At 43.8% G+C, this 16,762-nt stretch overlaps 1 protein-coding gene across 1 annotated transcript in view; it reads right to left on the reverse strand.

The window, feature by feature from the left end:
• Nucleotides 1-16,762, reverse strand: part of DCDC2 (doublecortin domain containing 2) — a 172,269-nt gene that overhangs the window by 105,669 nt on the left and 49,838 nt on the right. Inside the window, exons 4-7 of the mRNA XM_008262508.5 lie at nucleotides 12,482-12,558; nucleotides 12,231-12,362; nucleotides 6,008-6,154; nucleotides 4,350-4,404 (exon numbers count right to left, since the gene is read on the reverse strand). Coding sequence (XP_008260730.3) covers nucleotides 4,350-4,404; nucleotides 6,008-6,154; nucleotides 12,231-12,362; nucleotides 12,482-12,558 — 411 coding nt within the window. The remainder of the gene's footprint in view (nucleotides 1-4,349; nucleotides 4,405-6,007; nucleotides 6,155-12,230; nucleotides 12,363-12,481; nucleotides 12,559-16,762) is intronic.

The following is a 16,762-nucleotide window of genomic DNA, read 5'->3' on the forward strand; positions in this document are numbered from 1 at the left end:
TGGTGGACGTCATACACCTTGTGAATCTGTCTCCTCTAGATTCTGACCTCTCTGGCGTTAGTGTTTTTGGAATCGCCGGACCCCCAAGTACTAGAACCAGGGCTTTAAAGTGCACTCAATGAACAGCTGCTGGGTGAGCCGATCAGTCAGTGAGAACACACTCAGGGCAGACTTAGGTAACTAGGTGGCCCCCAGCCGTCACCTGTCACCTGCACCACACACCTGCGCTCCAGCTCCCTCCTCCCTGCCTGCGCCCCTCCCCCGCGATCCTCCTCCCCTAGGATGCTACAGCCAGAAAGAGGTTTTACCAGTGTAAATCGAGTGCCATCCTGTCCTCCATAACTCCCAAATGTCACCCTACTGCGGGATTACTTGCAAGGGCCCTGCCTGCCGCTCCAACCTGGCTCCAGGCAGCCCTGGCTTCTTTCTGTGCTCCCCTAGAGCCGGGCTCCACCGCCGGCCCGGGAGCTTTGTTTCTCCTGCTTTGGATGCTCTTCCCGCTGCCCCATTCCTGCATGACGACGGCTTCTTAGGACAACGCGGGAGGACTTCCTATCAATCAGTGCCCTGCCTCATTCTAGTTTGCTCACCACGCCCATCATTGTCTGAAATTATGTATGCCTTTGTTTGTGAGTTGATGCGCCTGTCTTGCGAACTCCTGTTTTTCCCACCCGCTCGCCCTACACTCAGAGGCAGCTGGATGAACGTCCCGTGAGAGCCGAGTCCTGGTGTGTGGTGTGTTCACCACCCTATACTTGATGCCTGGAGGAGTCCCTGGACTTACTAGGTACTCAGCAAACATGTATCAGAGCCTGATTCAGCGAGTGGTTGAGTGGAAGGATAACAGAGTGTTGGGGGAACATTGTGGAAAGGGGGAGAGGAGCATTCTTTTTTTCTAAGTCATAGAAAGGAAATACGACTTGGCCGGCGCCGCGGCTCACTTGGCTAATCCTCCGCCTGTGCCACCGGCACCCCGGATTCTGTCCCGGTTGCTCCTCTTCCAGTCCAGCTCTCTGCTATGGCCCGGGAAGGCAGTGGAGGATGGCCCAAGTGCTTGGGCCCTGCACCCGCATGGGAGACCAGAAGGAAGCACCTGGCTCCTGGCTTTGGATTGGCGCAGTGCACCGGCCTTAGCGGCCATTTGGGGGGTGAACCAATGGAAGGAAGACCTTTCTCTCTGTCTCTCTCTCTCACTGTCCACTCTGCCTCTCCAAAAAAAAGAAATATGACTGGTAATCATGAGACTGCTCCTGTGGGGTGGAAATGTACCTTGTAGCTGTGAGTCTCTGCTTAAGTGTCACGTTTTTGTGCTACCCCCATCTCCCGTGGAGGGGCGGGGCTAAGCACCCTGCTGGACACATGCAAAACTCAATCATCAAGTGAACCAGTTTTCAAAGCTCAGATTCTTAAAAAAAAAATCCAAACAAGGGAGCAAAAAAGAAAACGGCATGTGCATAGCCGTAGGTGCCTTTTAAAGCAAGAAACGCATTACACATCTTTAATGGAAAATTTGGATTTTTCAAATTTCTGAACAGTGAGCAGCACCTGATTCCAAAGTTCAGCAGCTGTGACTGCAAGGAGCTGAGTCATGATCTTAATCCTAACAGGGCTTTCTCTGTCACCCTGGGTCAGTTACTCAATTACACTGGGCCTCTGTCAACCATCACCCTGGCTGCTGTACCCTGGGAATTAACAAGAGAACAAAATGCAATCCCCAAACCCTAAGTTCATGGCTTCCGTGTGGCTACATGGTTGGTAAAACATGTCTGCCAGTTACCGGATCGTTGTTTTCCCCCTTCTCCCCACGTGGCCCGGCTGCCTTCAGTCTGCATCTCCTGTGGCTCCTGCGTGGGGCTCCCCTCCTCCCTGCTCTTGCTCAGAATTATCAGTGAGCCTGCTCCATGACAGGGAGGGCTGGGTGCTAGGACACCACCTGATGCCGTCCCTGTCCTTTAGCCAGGACCACATGTGGCCAGAGTCACACATTCCAACTCCACATGTCTGGAATGAAGCAGGTCCTACCTCTTTTTTTTTTTTTTTTTTTTTTTTTTTTTTTTGACAGGCAGAGTGGACAGTGAGAGAGAGAGAGACAGAAAGGTCTTCCTTTGCCGTTGGTTTACCCTCCAATGGCCGCCACGGCTGGCGCGCAGCAGCCGGCGCACCACGCTGATCCGAAGCCAGGAGCCAGGTGCTTCTCCTGGTCTCCCATGGGGTGCAGGGCCCAAGCACTTGGGCCATCCTCCACTGCACTCCCTGGCCACAGCAGAGAGCTGGCCTGGAAGAGGAGCAACCGGGACAGAATCCGGCACCCCGACCGGGACTAGAACCTGGTGTGCCGGCGCCGCTAGGTAGAGGATTAGCCTATTGAGCCACGGCGCCAGCCCGGTCTTACCTCTTTGACCGCCCTCTCTAGGCCTTGAAACGACCTCAGGCATCCAAACTCGCATCCTGCAGTTACCTCTGGCTCCAACCTCTCCACTAACTCTGCATCCCCAGTCACCAAGCAAGCCCTTTGTTCGTGAACCATAAATGGTTCCCGAGAACTCAGCTACCTCCCTGGTCTGGCCCTTAGCACCACAGGCCAAGGCCACAGCAATCACCTCCCATCTCTGACTTGGCTAGCTGTGGCCTCTCACCGTCTTGTCTTTCTGCACATAAGGCGGCTGACTTTCTACCATGGACTTGGACTAACGTTCTCGCCTCTCAGAGACCCTGAAGCGCCACACCACGCTGCATTCAAGGATGAAGACTAAGCCTCTTCACTCTGGTGCTCCGAGCCACCTGCGCTGTCTGGAAACCACCATGACCCACCATATTCCAGGCATACCCACCTCCCCACACACCTGTTGGACCACCTGCGCTAGGCAGGAGCAGCGGCTCCAGGTGGGCTGCGTGCGTTCAATCTTTCCCTGGCCATTTGCTCAGAAGGAGCCATTAGACCTGTCATTCCACTCTTTTCTCATTGTTAACTGCAGATGACAAACTGACCTGCCTCGAGGTGTAAGGATGAAATAAATAACTCGTGAAAGAGCTGGCCTGGTGTCAACCCCACGCTTGTTCACAAGGACCCACGTGATCGCCTCTCCATCCCTTCTGTTCGCGGTCCCTTTCCCCTTTTACCTACATCTTAAATAATCCACTAAGGAGTAGCCCAAGTTTCACTTCCTCCGTGAGCGTCTGCCAACATACACTGAATCCCTCCCTCCCTCCTTTGTTTCTGATCTCACCCACATACGTATTTGGTGTTTAGCCAACTTAGGTGGTCGCTCATACAAATAGTCTGAGGAGCTCAGCGAATGAGAGGCTCATAAACGTTGGGCTACGTTCAGCACTACTTGGTCACACACACAAAAATTATGTTCCTGTCTTTCAGGAATTTCACGTGAAGTCACAAGTGGGGGTGAGGAGAGATCTCGACATCATCATCATCGGAGACAGCATCATTGCCCAGCAATTATGTATTTTATGAATCGCCAGTATAAGAATGCTGCTTATTTAGACAGGGAGGGGTGCCAAGTCAGTTTTGATCTCCACTGAGTAGGCATTCGGTTCCAGAGGGGTGGAGGAGAGGCTTTAGCCACAAACAGCTGCAGCAGCGAAGCTCCGAAGCTCCGACAAAACAAGGAATGCATCCCCACGGGGAGGGGAGGGTGAAGATACACACAGGTTAAGAAATGGCACACTAAATGCTTGTCACAGCCCCCACGTGATGGATATGTATTTAGTCACTGCTGAACTAATTAACAATGAATGAATGATAGATTGAGAACTAAATATCTGGGATGATTCTCAATCTTTTAGAGGAATGTTAACTGAGGCTTATCCTTTGATTACCAAAATTCTCTTTCTATTTTTTTCTTAATTTTTAATTGACACACAGTAATTATACATACTGGTCTTAAAAGGCACAGTGTGGCATTTCAATACAGGTTATACGTTGCATAATGAGCAGATCAGAGCAATTGGCATATCTACCACATCAGACATTCATCATTTCAAATCTTTCCTTTTTAGTCTTTGTCACAACAATAAACAAGACTGGGTTGACCACTGATATGACCTAATATGGTAGTTCTTATTTCCCAGATTTCAACCATGATATAAATTATAACAGGTGCACATAGAAGGAAAAAAAATTTTGAAATCTGTATTCTAAAAATGTTACCTGTCTTTTAGGAACTTAATTCCTAACATGTAACATTAAAGTTTGAGTGTTGTTTCACATAATTGCTGATATGCCACAACGTGCTTAAGCTTTATTTCTTTGAATTTAATTGAAACCCAAAGGACTGTTTCTCTCTCTCATACAAAAATAAAGAACATTAATGAGCGAAGCATCTGATACTTACACTCCCTTTAGACTTTCTGGATCCTACAATAGGAGGTAGTGAAGAAGCTTTCTGACTGTGGAAACAAATTGCAAGTTAGAAATCCGAACGCTGTTTACAAATTACACTCAACGCAAGGTTATGGTCATCCAAACTTGGCACTCCAACCTGGCCGTCAACAGAGCTTCACAAGAAATCCCTCAGACCTTCCCAATTTTATAAAGACTATGAAAGTTCTAATTCCATTCCAAAAATTTTTAAATATTTTCCTGGATTCTATTTTAACCAATGCTTACAAATAAGCTCTTAGGACTACTTTATATTTTTCAGAGAACTTGTATTAAAATCCAAAAACTTTCTATTTGCATTTCAAAACATTTCCCAAGCCAAGTAAGGATTTCCCCAGACTGGGCTAAAAGCAAACATCATTATGTCTACCTCTGATAGATGAGCAGGATGGGAAAGCTCCAATATTTATGCTCAGGGAGCTTTTAAATCAGTCACTCTCACTAAAAAGGAAGAAAGATTCTTTTGGACTATAGGAATAAGTTGTCTATATTTTTAGGACTAGGTATGTCTTGAAACCCAACTGAACATCTTCCAAAGCAGGAGGCCACATGTAAAGGTAAATCTTACTTATTCGTGTGAGAAGGGCCAACTTTTCCTATTACCATCAAGAACACACCGTAGCTCACAGCAGGTTACTCCGTGCTGCTTAGCAGAGATCATTAAAGGATTTGATTTCATGCATGAGTAAGGGTGGCTAGCAGCAAGTGTGCTGGAGAAGAATTCTAAAGGGCCAAGAAACCATGTGCACTTGTAAAGTTCAAACGCCACGGCTAAACTTCCATTTCATCTGTTACTTACTTGAAAGCCCTGGGCTAGCCTCCCCATCAAGCTACACAAGTTGTGAGTCAATGGAAAGCGCATTGGTGTCACTCTGCAGGGGATGACCACACAGAGTCAGCTGCCAACAGCACAGCGGCCACAGAATCTCTCTGAAAAGCAACAGGGATAGATCCTGGGCACCTGGGCAGGCCAAGAGGTACCTGTGTCTGGGGCCCGGACTCACCGCCTGTGGCTCTGCAGTGCACCTGCTCAGCTGAAATACAGCATCGCTCACAAGCATGTGACTTCTCACATAGGAAAATACTCACTGTACACTGCATGCGATTAAAAGTGTAACCCTCTTTGCTTATGTTAACTATAGCTAGTGCCTCTATTTGCACATGTGACATCATGTTGTTTTTGTGTTTTACAATTTTTAAAAAGGGTGTAAAATATCATTTTTTTTAATATATAATACTTTTAAATGTCCAAATCCACTGAAAGATGATATGGTCTAGTTAAACCATTAAGACATTAAACCTTCAAATAACATTTGCTGTAGAGAAGGTCGTATCTGTATCTTCCTCACAAGACTAGCTCTCTGTTTACTAGAGATTCAGTGCAAGGTAAAAAGAAAAAGAATTACTATGCAGTATTTCACAAATTAAAAAAACATTATATTTTTGTGCAATAGTTCTCAACCTACCATGGTGACAATAAAAACAATGACAATCTGAACATACCAAATGTGCTTTCTATTCTGACTTAAAAATAAGATCCTCCATCCCATCAAATACAGTAGTGGCACTATTTCATGCATGACAAGGGAGAGAATAAGGAAGAAGACTTACCCATAAGGCCTTCTCATTGTTGACTTGTCAAAAAGTAATTCACTGTAAGGCAATTTCTTAAACTTATCTCTGCCGACAGCCACGTAAAACTGCCCATTCTCCAGCTCTGCCCCACTCTCCACAAGCTTTCCTTCTAAAGTATAAAGTCTGTCAAAACATTAGTGCCAAGAGTTAGAATTTTAATGACCCTTTAAAGACCTGCTTGAAATTACAAAATAAATAAAAACATACTGTTCTTAATTTGATTCTGTTCCTCTTCTAATTATTGAGTTACAAATGCCTCTAAGTCATTAAATTCAACTAAATACCAACATTATAATGCACACACAGTTACTATCTAGCTATACAGGATTTTACCCCAGTGAGCCTGAGGATTCTCTCTTGATGTCATACTAACATTTTAGAAAGAAAACTTAACTTGTACAGAATGTGGTCCTTTACATCCAATAAAATTCAGCTTCCACTGAAAATTGTTTTCTTATTTATATTTTGTGAGTGCTTTTAAGATTTATTTTCTTTGTGTGTTTGACTGACAAGTTTCTGACCACATTCTGTGTAGGAATATCCCCCTCCGGGGCAAAGTATTACATCCAAACCCGCACACAGAACTGGGTCACAAAAAAAGGGCTGAGTGGACAGGAGGAAAAGCCCAGTGCGAGAATTAATGATGCAGAACTGCATAGCATTCATGCTTCCTTCTTTTCCTGCCGTCCCGCCTCAGCAAGAGAATGAACATTAGGCCGTCCCAGAACTGGGGGTTTCACAAGAACCTCCCTTTACTGTAAAACCGCTGCCATAAACTAGTTAATATGTTACTTATTAAAAACAGTGATAATTTCACTAGGTGATTTAAAGAATTATTTTAAAGAACACGGAAAACAGTATTAGAAAATTAGAACAGAAAAGAGCGATGTATATTTTTGAAGGTTCTAAACAAGAGTTAGTTACTGGAAGGATTTCAAGATAATCTCTTTTTTTTTGCAATTCTTAATCTTCTTATATTACATAATTAATGCTAGTACCATCTATAAAGGCATTAAGATAATAATAATAATTCATTGATCTATCAGTTTGTGTACCAATTGCATAAATGGCCACATCGCATGGAGCCATGAAGTACAAAGAAGATAGCCATCAAAATCCCAGCCATGTGGGGCTGGCGCTGTGGCGCAGTAGGTTAATCCTCCACCTGTGGCACCGGCATCCCATATGGGCGCTGGTTTGAGCCCGGGCTGCTCCTCTTCCAAACCAGCTATCTGCGGTGGCCTGGGAAAGCCAGTGGAGGATGGCCCAAGTCCTTGGACCCCTGCACCTGCGTGGGAGACCCAGAAGAAGCTCCTGGCTCCTGGTTTTGAATCGGCTCCTTGCCAGCTGTTGTAGCCATTTGGGGAGTGAACCAGTGGATGGAAGACCTTTCTCTCTGTCTCTCACTGTCTGTAACTCTGCCTCTCAAATAAATAAATAAAATCTTCAAAAAAAAAATCCTGGCAATGTTTGTATCTTTAGTTAGCACACAGATGTGAAATCTCTTTCACTACAGCATTGTGCTTCTACCCTCGACACGTAATTCAGTCCTCTCCACCTTGACCTACTTCAAGGTTTCTGAGTAGTGGCACTGTTGACATTTTTGGACCAGATGACCCTTTGTTGGAGAAATCATCCTGTCCACCATGACATGTTACCCAGCGGCTTTGGCCTGTACTCACCAGGCGGTAGTCGCCAGTCCCACCCCTAAATAGGACCACAGAAATGGCTCCAGACAGCCAAGTGTCCCCAGGGGGCAAAATCACGCCTGGTTGAGAACCGCTGGCCCAGAGCCAGACTTTCTTCTTTCATTTGCCTTCAGATCATTAGATCTGAATCAGTAGTTAACTTTTATGGGTAGGCATTAAAAGGCAGCCTAGCTGTGGACTCTGGAAACAGCCAAGATTCAACTGGTTTCCTCTGCAGATAGGTAAAAGGTATTGAATAAATTCTACCCCATGGTTTTAGCTCTCTTTTTTTTTATATAAATCTTTTTTTTTTTTTTTTTTGACAGACAGAGTTAGTGAGAGAGAGAGAGAGAGAGACAGAGAGAAAGGTCTTCCTTCCATTGGTTCACCCCCCAAATGGCCGCTACGGCGGGCACACAATGCCGATCCGAAGCCAGGAGCCAGGTGCTTCTCCTGGTCTCCCATGGGGTGCAGGGCCCAAGCACTTGGGCCATCCTCCACTGCACTCCCTGGCCACAGCAGAGAGCTGGCCTGGAAGAGGGGCAACCGGGACAGAATCCGGCGCCCCGACCAGGACTAGAACCCGGGGTGCTGGCACTGCAGGCGGAGGATTGGCCTATTGAGCCGCGGCGCCAGCTGCTCTTTTTTTTATAAGGCAAAGAAACACGAACAGGGAGTCTAACTGATTTCTGTATATGCTTCTGATATAGAAATAAACTGATGCATGGAGAAGATCCCACCAGGACCACTCTGTTGTTCTGTTAAAGGGACAGGTTCCAAGTGAGCAGCACCAAAGCTTGCTCTTACCTGGCGTCACATTAGGACCCAGTTTCCCTGAGTACTCAAGTGTCTGGGGGACACATAACTACATTTTATCTCTAATTGGTATCTGCACAGATTTTATGTCTATGTATGAATTTGTTCATTAGCACAAGTACGAACAGGTGCATCTGGACAAGAAATTGTGTGTGTATCTTTGTGTGCTTTATATTATTTATTGGGTGAGTTTACATTTATTGTATGTCAAAAGATAAAACTATATATTCAAAAAAGTCAATATATAATTGTTGAGATCTGCCTTCATTCCTGACAAAAAATAAAACCCAGGAGGACCAAAGGTTTAAATAAATTTTTTAAATATAAGATAAAACATAGGAGAATATTTTGTATAATCTTCAAGTGAGAAAGATCTAAGCTAGTTATAAACTAATGCTCATAAAGAAAGAATGAAAATTTGTCTACTTCAAACTTCCATTTATCTACATGCAAAAAAGTATAAAGAAAGTGCAAGCTGGAGACATTTAAAATTCACATGAACAGGGTAAAAATTTCCTAATATGTAAAGAGTGCCTATAAATCAATAAGATAAATGTGTAAAAGCCATGGCTGATAGAAAAAGTACATAGATAATGAAATACAAGTACATGGCATTTGTTTTGCAAGTAACTTGGAGGCTAATAGCACAGGCTCTGGAGTCAGACTGTTTACTGCACTTGATTCCCAGCCCTGCTACTCAGCATCAACACAATCTTGGGCAAGTCACCATCTGCCTCTGTGTCTCAAATTTCATGTCTATTAAAAGAGAACAATAACACTACTTAGCTCATACGGTCACTGAGCTAATTAAGTCAAAAAATGGAAAGCACTTGGAATAATACCTGGCTCATGAGAAATAATCAACAGATATTGAAGTATATTAAATAAATAAAACACAGGTATATGTATATAATAGCAAAAGATGGGGAATTACCTAATTCCCTCCAAAAGACTTAAATTAGCATACTCTCATACAATGGAACACATTTTAATCATAAAAATATCAGGATATCACTAAATTGTACAAAGGATCATCTTTAAGATTTGCGGTCACAGGATAAAAAAAAAAAAAAAGATGTATGCATATACACCAGCAGTCCCTGTTTCTGAGGGCTCCATAGCTGCATAGCTAACCAACCATGGGTTGAAATATTTAGAAAAATAAAAACTACTTCATCACTAACAATGCACAGATTTTTTCTTCTTGTCATTATTCTATCAATAATACAGAATAACCACTATTTATATAGAATTTATATTTTTAAGTATTAGAATTAATCCAGAGATGATTTAAAGTATGTTGGAGGATGAGAGTCAGTTATATGAAAATACCATACCATTTTGATTATTTAATTTGTATCTTATTTAGCTTATTTATTTTTACTCATTTGAGAGGAACGGGGGGGGGGGGCAGGCCAAAGCCAGGGACCAGAAACTCAATGCAGGTCTCCTTTGTGGGTAGCAAGAGCCCATCTACTTGAGTCATCACCCATACCTTCCAAGGTTCACATTAGCAGGAAACTGGAATCAAAAACAAAACAAGACTCAAACCAGGCTCTCCATTGAGGAGTGCAGGGGTCTAAAGCAGCATCTTAATGCTAGGCCAAACACCTGCCCCTACTATGCCATTTGGTTTAAGGGAATTGAGCATGTATAGATTTTTGTATCTCAGAGGGGTCCTGAAACTAATTCCCCAGAGATATCAGGGGATGACCATTCATTCGCTCAATTTTTTATGTACACATATGTATGTATGTAGGTATGTCCCCATTTGTATTTTTAAGAAACAAAAGTTGTCTTCCTTGTGTATGCATGGAATATTTCTGTAATGATACCAAAAAATCCTAGGGAGGGGGACTGGAGGAGCCTGATATGAGACAAATGATTTTTATTTAGACCCTCTCTTCTATTTTAAACTTTTTGTCACAAAGTATTACTTTCAATTAAAATTCCTAGTTATGTTTAAAATCTCAAAGGCTGTGAAACTGTATATATCAATATATAAATATGCATAACTAAAAGACATGCTATCATTTTATAGTCCATTTTAACATGTGTGTATATATTTATGTATTTTTATATAGGAGTATATGAAAACAGTTCTAAGAACTTGAAAGCAAGTGTGTACTCTGCAGTATACCAGGATACTTCAACTAATTCATGAAAAAACTGAATTAAAAGATAAGTCTGGTCTGGGACCCCCAAAAATGGAAATCATATATCAAAGGGTCTTACAAGCTTTCATGCAAAATGGATAATATGAAAAATTTATGATTTCAAAAATTTTTTGCACCAAAAAAATTAATTCTATTTTCCATGAACTTTTTGAAAAATCCTCTGGAAAGACTCGGGGAAAGATAGGTATCAAGGAGAACGACCAGAAAACTCTTGATTGATTTTCAAATGTGTGTGTACATGTGAGTGTGCATACACACACACACAGGTATACCTACACACTCACCGTTTCAATATGCTGCACAAGTGTCTATATTATTTGTAACCTTCCCACTCTTGAAAGAAAATAAATGTCAACCTCCATTAAAGGAAAATTTCCTAGGCTTCAGGATTTCAAGCCTATGAGAAATGCTTTGGAATCTTGAGATAAATCCTCTCACCTGTCTCCTCCTTAAACCCACCTCCTGAGATCTGATGGCTTCTTTTTACCCTAATCAGATAGTTCAGACCATCAAATAATCATAAATATCTCCTGGATAAAAAGAATAGTTAAGATTTAACGAGCTGCCTCTTTCAAAAGACTCCTTCCCAACTAAACAATGTTAAGGCTGGGGCCAGCGCCACAGTGCAGTAGGTTAATCCTCCACCTGCGCTGCCAGTTCTAGTCCCGGCTGCTCCTTTTCCAAATCAGCTCTCTGCTATGGCCTGGGAAAGCAGAAGATGGCCCAAGTCCTTGGGCCCCCGCACACATGTGGGAGACCTGGAAGAAGCTCCTGGATCCTGGCTTCAGATTGGTGCTGCTCCAGCTGTTGCGGCCATTTGGGGGGTGAATCAACGGATGGAAGACCTTTCTCTCTGTTTCTCCCTCTCACTGTCTATAACTCTACCTCTCAAATAAATAATATTTTAAAAAAAGTTAAAGCTGGCCTTTACTCTTTTTTTTTTTTTTTTTTTTGACAGGCAGAGTGGACAGTGAGAGAGAGACAGAGAGAAAGGTCTTCCTTTGCCGTTGGTTCACCCTCCAATGGCCGCTGCGGCCGGCGCACCGCGCTGATCCAAAGCCAGGAGCCAGGTGCTTCTCCTGGTCTCCCATGGGGTGCAGGGCCCAAGCACTTGGGCCATCCTCCACTGCACTCCCTGGCCACAGCAGAGAGCTGGCCTGGAAGAGGGGCAACCGGGATAGAATCCGGCGCCCCGACCAGGACTAGAACCCGGTGTGCCGGTGCCGCAAGGCGAAGGATTAGCCTAGTGAGCCGCAGCGCCGGCTGGCCTATACTCTTGACCAAAAGAATAAATACAGCTTATATTTACTAGCGTGCTACCCTGTGCCAAGAACTATTTCATGCTCTTTGTTACTACATTCCTTGAAACAACTCCCGAGGTGAGTACTATTCTACGTCCATTCTGCAGACAGAGAGACTGAGGCACACAGAGTGTCTGTGGACCAGGGACTGCAGGGCCCGCTGCAGGCGACTTGGCTTCCAGAGCCCATGCTCCAAGGGAAGGTTTGCTTCACAGACCTGTGGACGGCCCCGCTCCGCAGCGTGATCTTCTCCGTGACCATCTGTAGTATGTGGTCCCACTGACTCAGGGCTTTTCTCGGGATGAGGAGGCGGGAAGCTGGGTTTATGAGGTCTCCGTTTGCAATCAGGCTAGGAAACAAGAAGCCGGGCCGTGCGGAACTGTTAGCCTTTAGCCACACAGCAAACTCCCAACCGAAAGGGAGCCACCAAGCCAGTTTCAACCGGAAATGTAAGGGGCTCCCACTTACAAGATCGTGCGGGGTTCCTGCAGCGACTTTCTGAAGCGTGCCGACACGTTGATCCTGCTGTGGATTACTGGTTTTACCTTCGGAAGCAAAGAAACATAAGCCACTCAGCTTGTATTTGTTTTTCCTAACCTAGGAGGAAAAACTTGGGGTTCCCAGGGAAGTGGCTGAGGCCTCCTCTCCTTTGGCCTCCAAGGCCCAGGCTGCTGGTGGAAAGAACCCCACCATTTATGTGACACCTGCATCCCAGACAGGGCATCTAGCTCCCAAGCCAACGACTTTTTCCCATTTGCCAGAATGCATATTCTCAATCCGCGCCCCCTTGGGCTAAAGCCTAACGTCTCATTCCAGACACACACACACCCAGCCGATCATCTCCTACCCACAGCCACAGAGCCCTTCTGCCTCCCCTCCCTCCACAACCTGACTCATGTCATCCTGTCTGTCTGCCTCTCCACCTGTCTCAGAAGGACTTGCATTGCTTGACAAAACTCAGTCCCACCTCGCTCTGTCTTGGCTCTGTCCCCTCTGCCGCCTCTATTTAGTCTGTCATTGCTAAGACTCTTCACCTGCCCAAGTGTCTTCAATTCCTCCCTTGACCCCATGGCCATTCAGTCCTCCTCCTGCCCAAACCTTCCTTTGGTCTCTATCGTCTGTATGCTTTCCACCACACCTCTGACAGACCAGGCTCAGTCTCCAGCAGGATGCCCAGGATCAAGCCCTCGGTACCCTCAGCTCCTGCACCACTCCCTCCACCCAGCCTCCTAGTTGTGTATATTAATCTAACCAGCCTCTGTCCCCTGCATTCCCAAACATCCCCTGCATCCACTCCTTGTCTTCACTCTCCATAGTTTTTTGTTGTTGTTGTTTTCTAATGTTTTTAAGAAATAAAAAAAAAAAAATGGAAGTTCTCATCTGCAGGTTCACTCGAAATGCTCTCAATGTTTGGGGCTGGGCCAGACCAGAGTCAAGAGCTGGAATCCAAATCCAGGTCCCCTACAAGGATGGCAGAAACCCAATCTCCACTGCTCCCCCGGGTCTGCATTAGTGGGAACCTAGAACTGGAAGCAGAGTCAGGACTCAAACCTAGGCGCTCTGACGTGGGAAGCAGGCACCTGTACTGCTACGCCAGGCATCATGTATCTTTGAATCACCAAAACAGTGCTCCAGGTATTATTACCATAGCCCCATTTGACATGAAGAAACTAAAGCTTAATCAACTTGCTTAAAATCACATACAATAAGAGGCAGAGTTTTTAGTGAACCTGCACCTATGAACATGCAACTACCTGCTATAAACTTGGACAATTACCCAAATATCAAATACTTGCCCTGAATCATTTCTGGGACTCTCTCTTCATTAACTATGCCACCTTCCTGAAAAAAGAAGAAGAGGGACCAGCATTGTGGTGTAGCAGAAAAGGCCACCACCTGCGACACCAGCCTCACATATGCACTCTGGTTCAAGTCCCGGCTGCTCCACTTCTGATCCAGTTCCCTGCTAATGGCCTGAGAAAGCAGTGGAAGATGGTTCAACTGCTTGGGCCCCTGTACCTATGTGGGAGACCCAGAGGACGCTCCTGACTCCTGGTTTTGGTCTGGCCTTGCCCTGGTCATTGAGGCCGTTTAGGGAGTGAACCATCTCTCTCATCTCTTGCTCTCTCTCTCTCTCTCTCTCTCTCTCTCCTAGTCTCTCTGTAACTCTGACTTTCAGATAAATAAAATAAACTAAAAAAAACAAGAAGAAAGAATTCTTCAATGGTCCAACAGTGCCTAAAACAGTGCTCAACGACCAGGGCCTACTGGTTGAACAATAAACATTTACAAAATTGCAATTAAAAGATACTCCAATTTAGCGTGAGAGGGAGAAAGGAGGAAGAAGGAAAGGAATATCATTATGTTCTTAGAATTGCATCTACAAACCGTATTGAATCTGTTAAGAACTAATTAAGCATTTAAAATACTACTAATAATTTACAAATATTTATTGCTAATTAAAAAAAACAAAACAAAATAAAAGATACTCCAATTTAGAGTGCTTAAAAATTTAATAATAACAACATTCCATTTTAAATACACAGACTCTTGTCCCTAAACTAACATTTATAGTGATGCTTTGTTTTTCCTTTTTAATCAGAATGGATATGTAGACTTTATTAGGGCCAGCATTCCATAACCATAAAGACCTCTTTAAAACAAATAAATGTCCAAAGAACTTTGTTAAATAGCGATACAAAATGAAGTCAAAGCCAGTAAAACTATTGATAAATGAACATACTTCAGCACATAAACCAACAAGTCTCCACTAGATTTTTCATGCCATGACCTAATTACATTATTTTCCTAATTACAGTATTGTAAACCATAATTAGTACAGATAATAATGTACTTTTCCAAAGTAAAGAAATATACATGATCTGATGCTTTTATGAATCTTTTTTGATGCCACAAGATAAATTTTACTGGGAAAAACATTTTTTAAGTCTTAGAAAAAACAGACACGATGAAAAGGATGTATTATTATATACAACTAGTTTTAAAATATCATGATGCTGACTTCCTAAGAAAACACTTAATAGGAAATTCATGCACTTGAACAAAATTCAAGTGGTGAAAAGGAGCATATAATAAAAAAGAAAGCATCCTTCCCACTCCCATTACCTAACCACCAATCTGCAACCAGAGTTAGAAATATTCCTCTTAGCTGACACGTTGTCCTCTGGTGACTGTCACCAGGGGAGATGGGACTCCAGATGCATGCTGGGAACACAACACGCAGGGCTTCCAGTGAAATATTCCTCTTGAAAGTCTCTACACACATATGCGTATTATTTTATGGAACTATTATATACCTACAATTTTTTTATTTTATTTATTTATTTTTGACAGGCAGAGTGGACAGCAAGAGAGAGAGAGAGAAAGGTCTTCTTTTACCATTGGTTCACCCTCCAATGGCCGCTGTGGCCGGTGCGCTGCGGCTGGAGCACCACACTGATCCGAAGCCAGGAGCCAGGTGCTTCTCCTGGTCTCCCATGTGGACGCAGGGCCCAAGCACTTGGGCCATCCTCCACTGCACTCCCTGGCCACAGCAGAGAGCTGGCCTGGAAGAGGAGCAACCAAGACAGAATCCGGCGCCCCGACCAGGACTAGAACCCAGTATGCCGGTGCCGCAGGCGGAGGATTAGCCTATTACACTCATTCTTGTACACCTTGCCTTTTTTTTTTTTTTTAAACTCATCATGGATATTGTTTCCTATTGGTTGTTAGAGTGAAGGTTACCTCACTCTTAATAAACAGCTGTCTATACTCCAGTCCATGAATGTGCCATAATTTATTTAACCTGTCCCTAATTGGTCCTTTCAGTTGTTTCAAAATTCTTGCTCTTGCAAACAATGCCATGATGGATTTCCCTGTAAATATGTATTTGCGTAAATATGTAAGTTATATATCTGTATAAATTGTCACAATTGGAAGTTGGCTGAAATAGCAGATAGGCAATTTTTTAGCTTGCATGGAATTTATCACAAGCGCATTCCTGACTGAACCCAGAGTCCTGTAATTTATATAGTTCATACTGTAACAAAGAAAATAGGTTTGATATACAAGGAATGCAGTTCTGAAGCCAGGACTGTGGCTTACAATGTCCTTGAATGACCACAAAGGCCTCTCAAAGCATATCTGCTTACTCTTATGGCTTAGAGTGGTTTAACGGGAATGTGTCTCTGCCCACGTACCCACCAGGCCTTTCTCAGTCTGTGCCCTGCTTCCTCCCCTCCTAACCACAGCTACCCTGCCGGGATGGCCCTCACATGAAAGCTGCTATACACATCCCTGGAGCTCTCCCACCTGTCCCCCAGTCCCTCAGCCCTATTTTGTTTTTCCCACAACACTTACCACGGCCTAACATGGTATGTATTTTACAGACTTGGTTTTTCCTTGCACGACTCTACTGTGACATGTTGGCATCAATGTTATCTAGCAATGTGCATCACACGCATCACACTCAGTTGTCATTTCTGCCCATGTCTCACCATGCCCCTGTGATATCATCAGTTGTCATCTCTGCCCGTTTTCTAATTTTTTTTCTAATTTTTTCTAATTAGTGTTTTAAACAATAACATAAGTCACATACACAAAATTAAGCAGAATCTACTCATTATAAGGGAACTTTTCCAGAACACTGATCAGAGATGAAGCATTGATCATTCAGTAGTAATGTAGAGACAACAGTAGTATTGTAGGCTTTAAATAATGGAAAATACTTCAAGATTTTTATCAATTTTC

The sequence above is a fragment of the Oryctolagus cuniculus genome, chromosome 5 (genome assembly GCF_051225735.1).
Source record: "Oryctolagus cuniculus isolate XC-2025 breed Fujian yellow rabbit chromosome 5, ASM5122573v1, whole genome shotgun sequence".
Lineage (NCBI taxonomy): Eukaryota > Metazoa > Chordata > Mammalia > Lagomorpha > Leporidae > Oryctolagus > Oryctolagus cuniculus.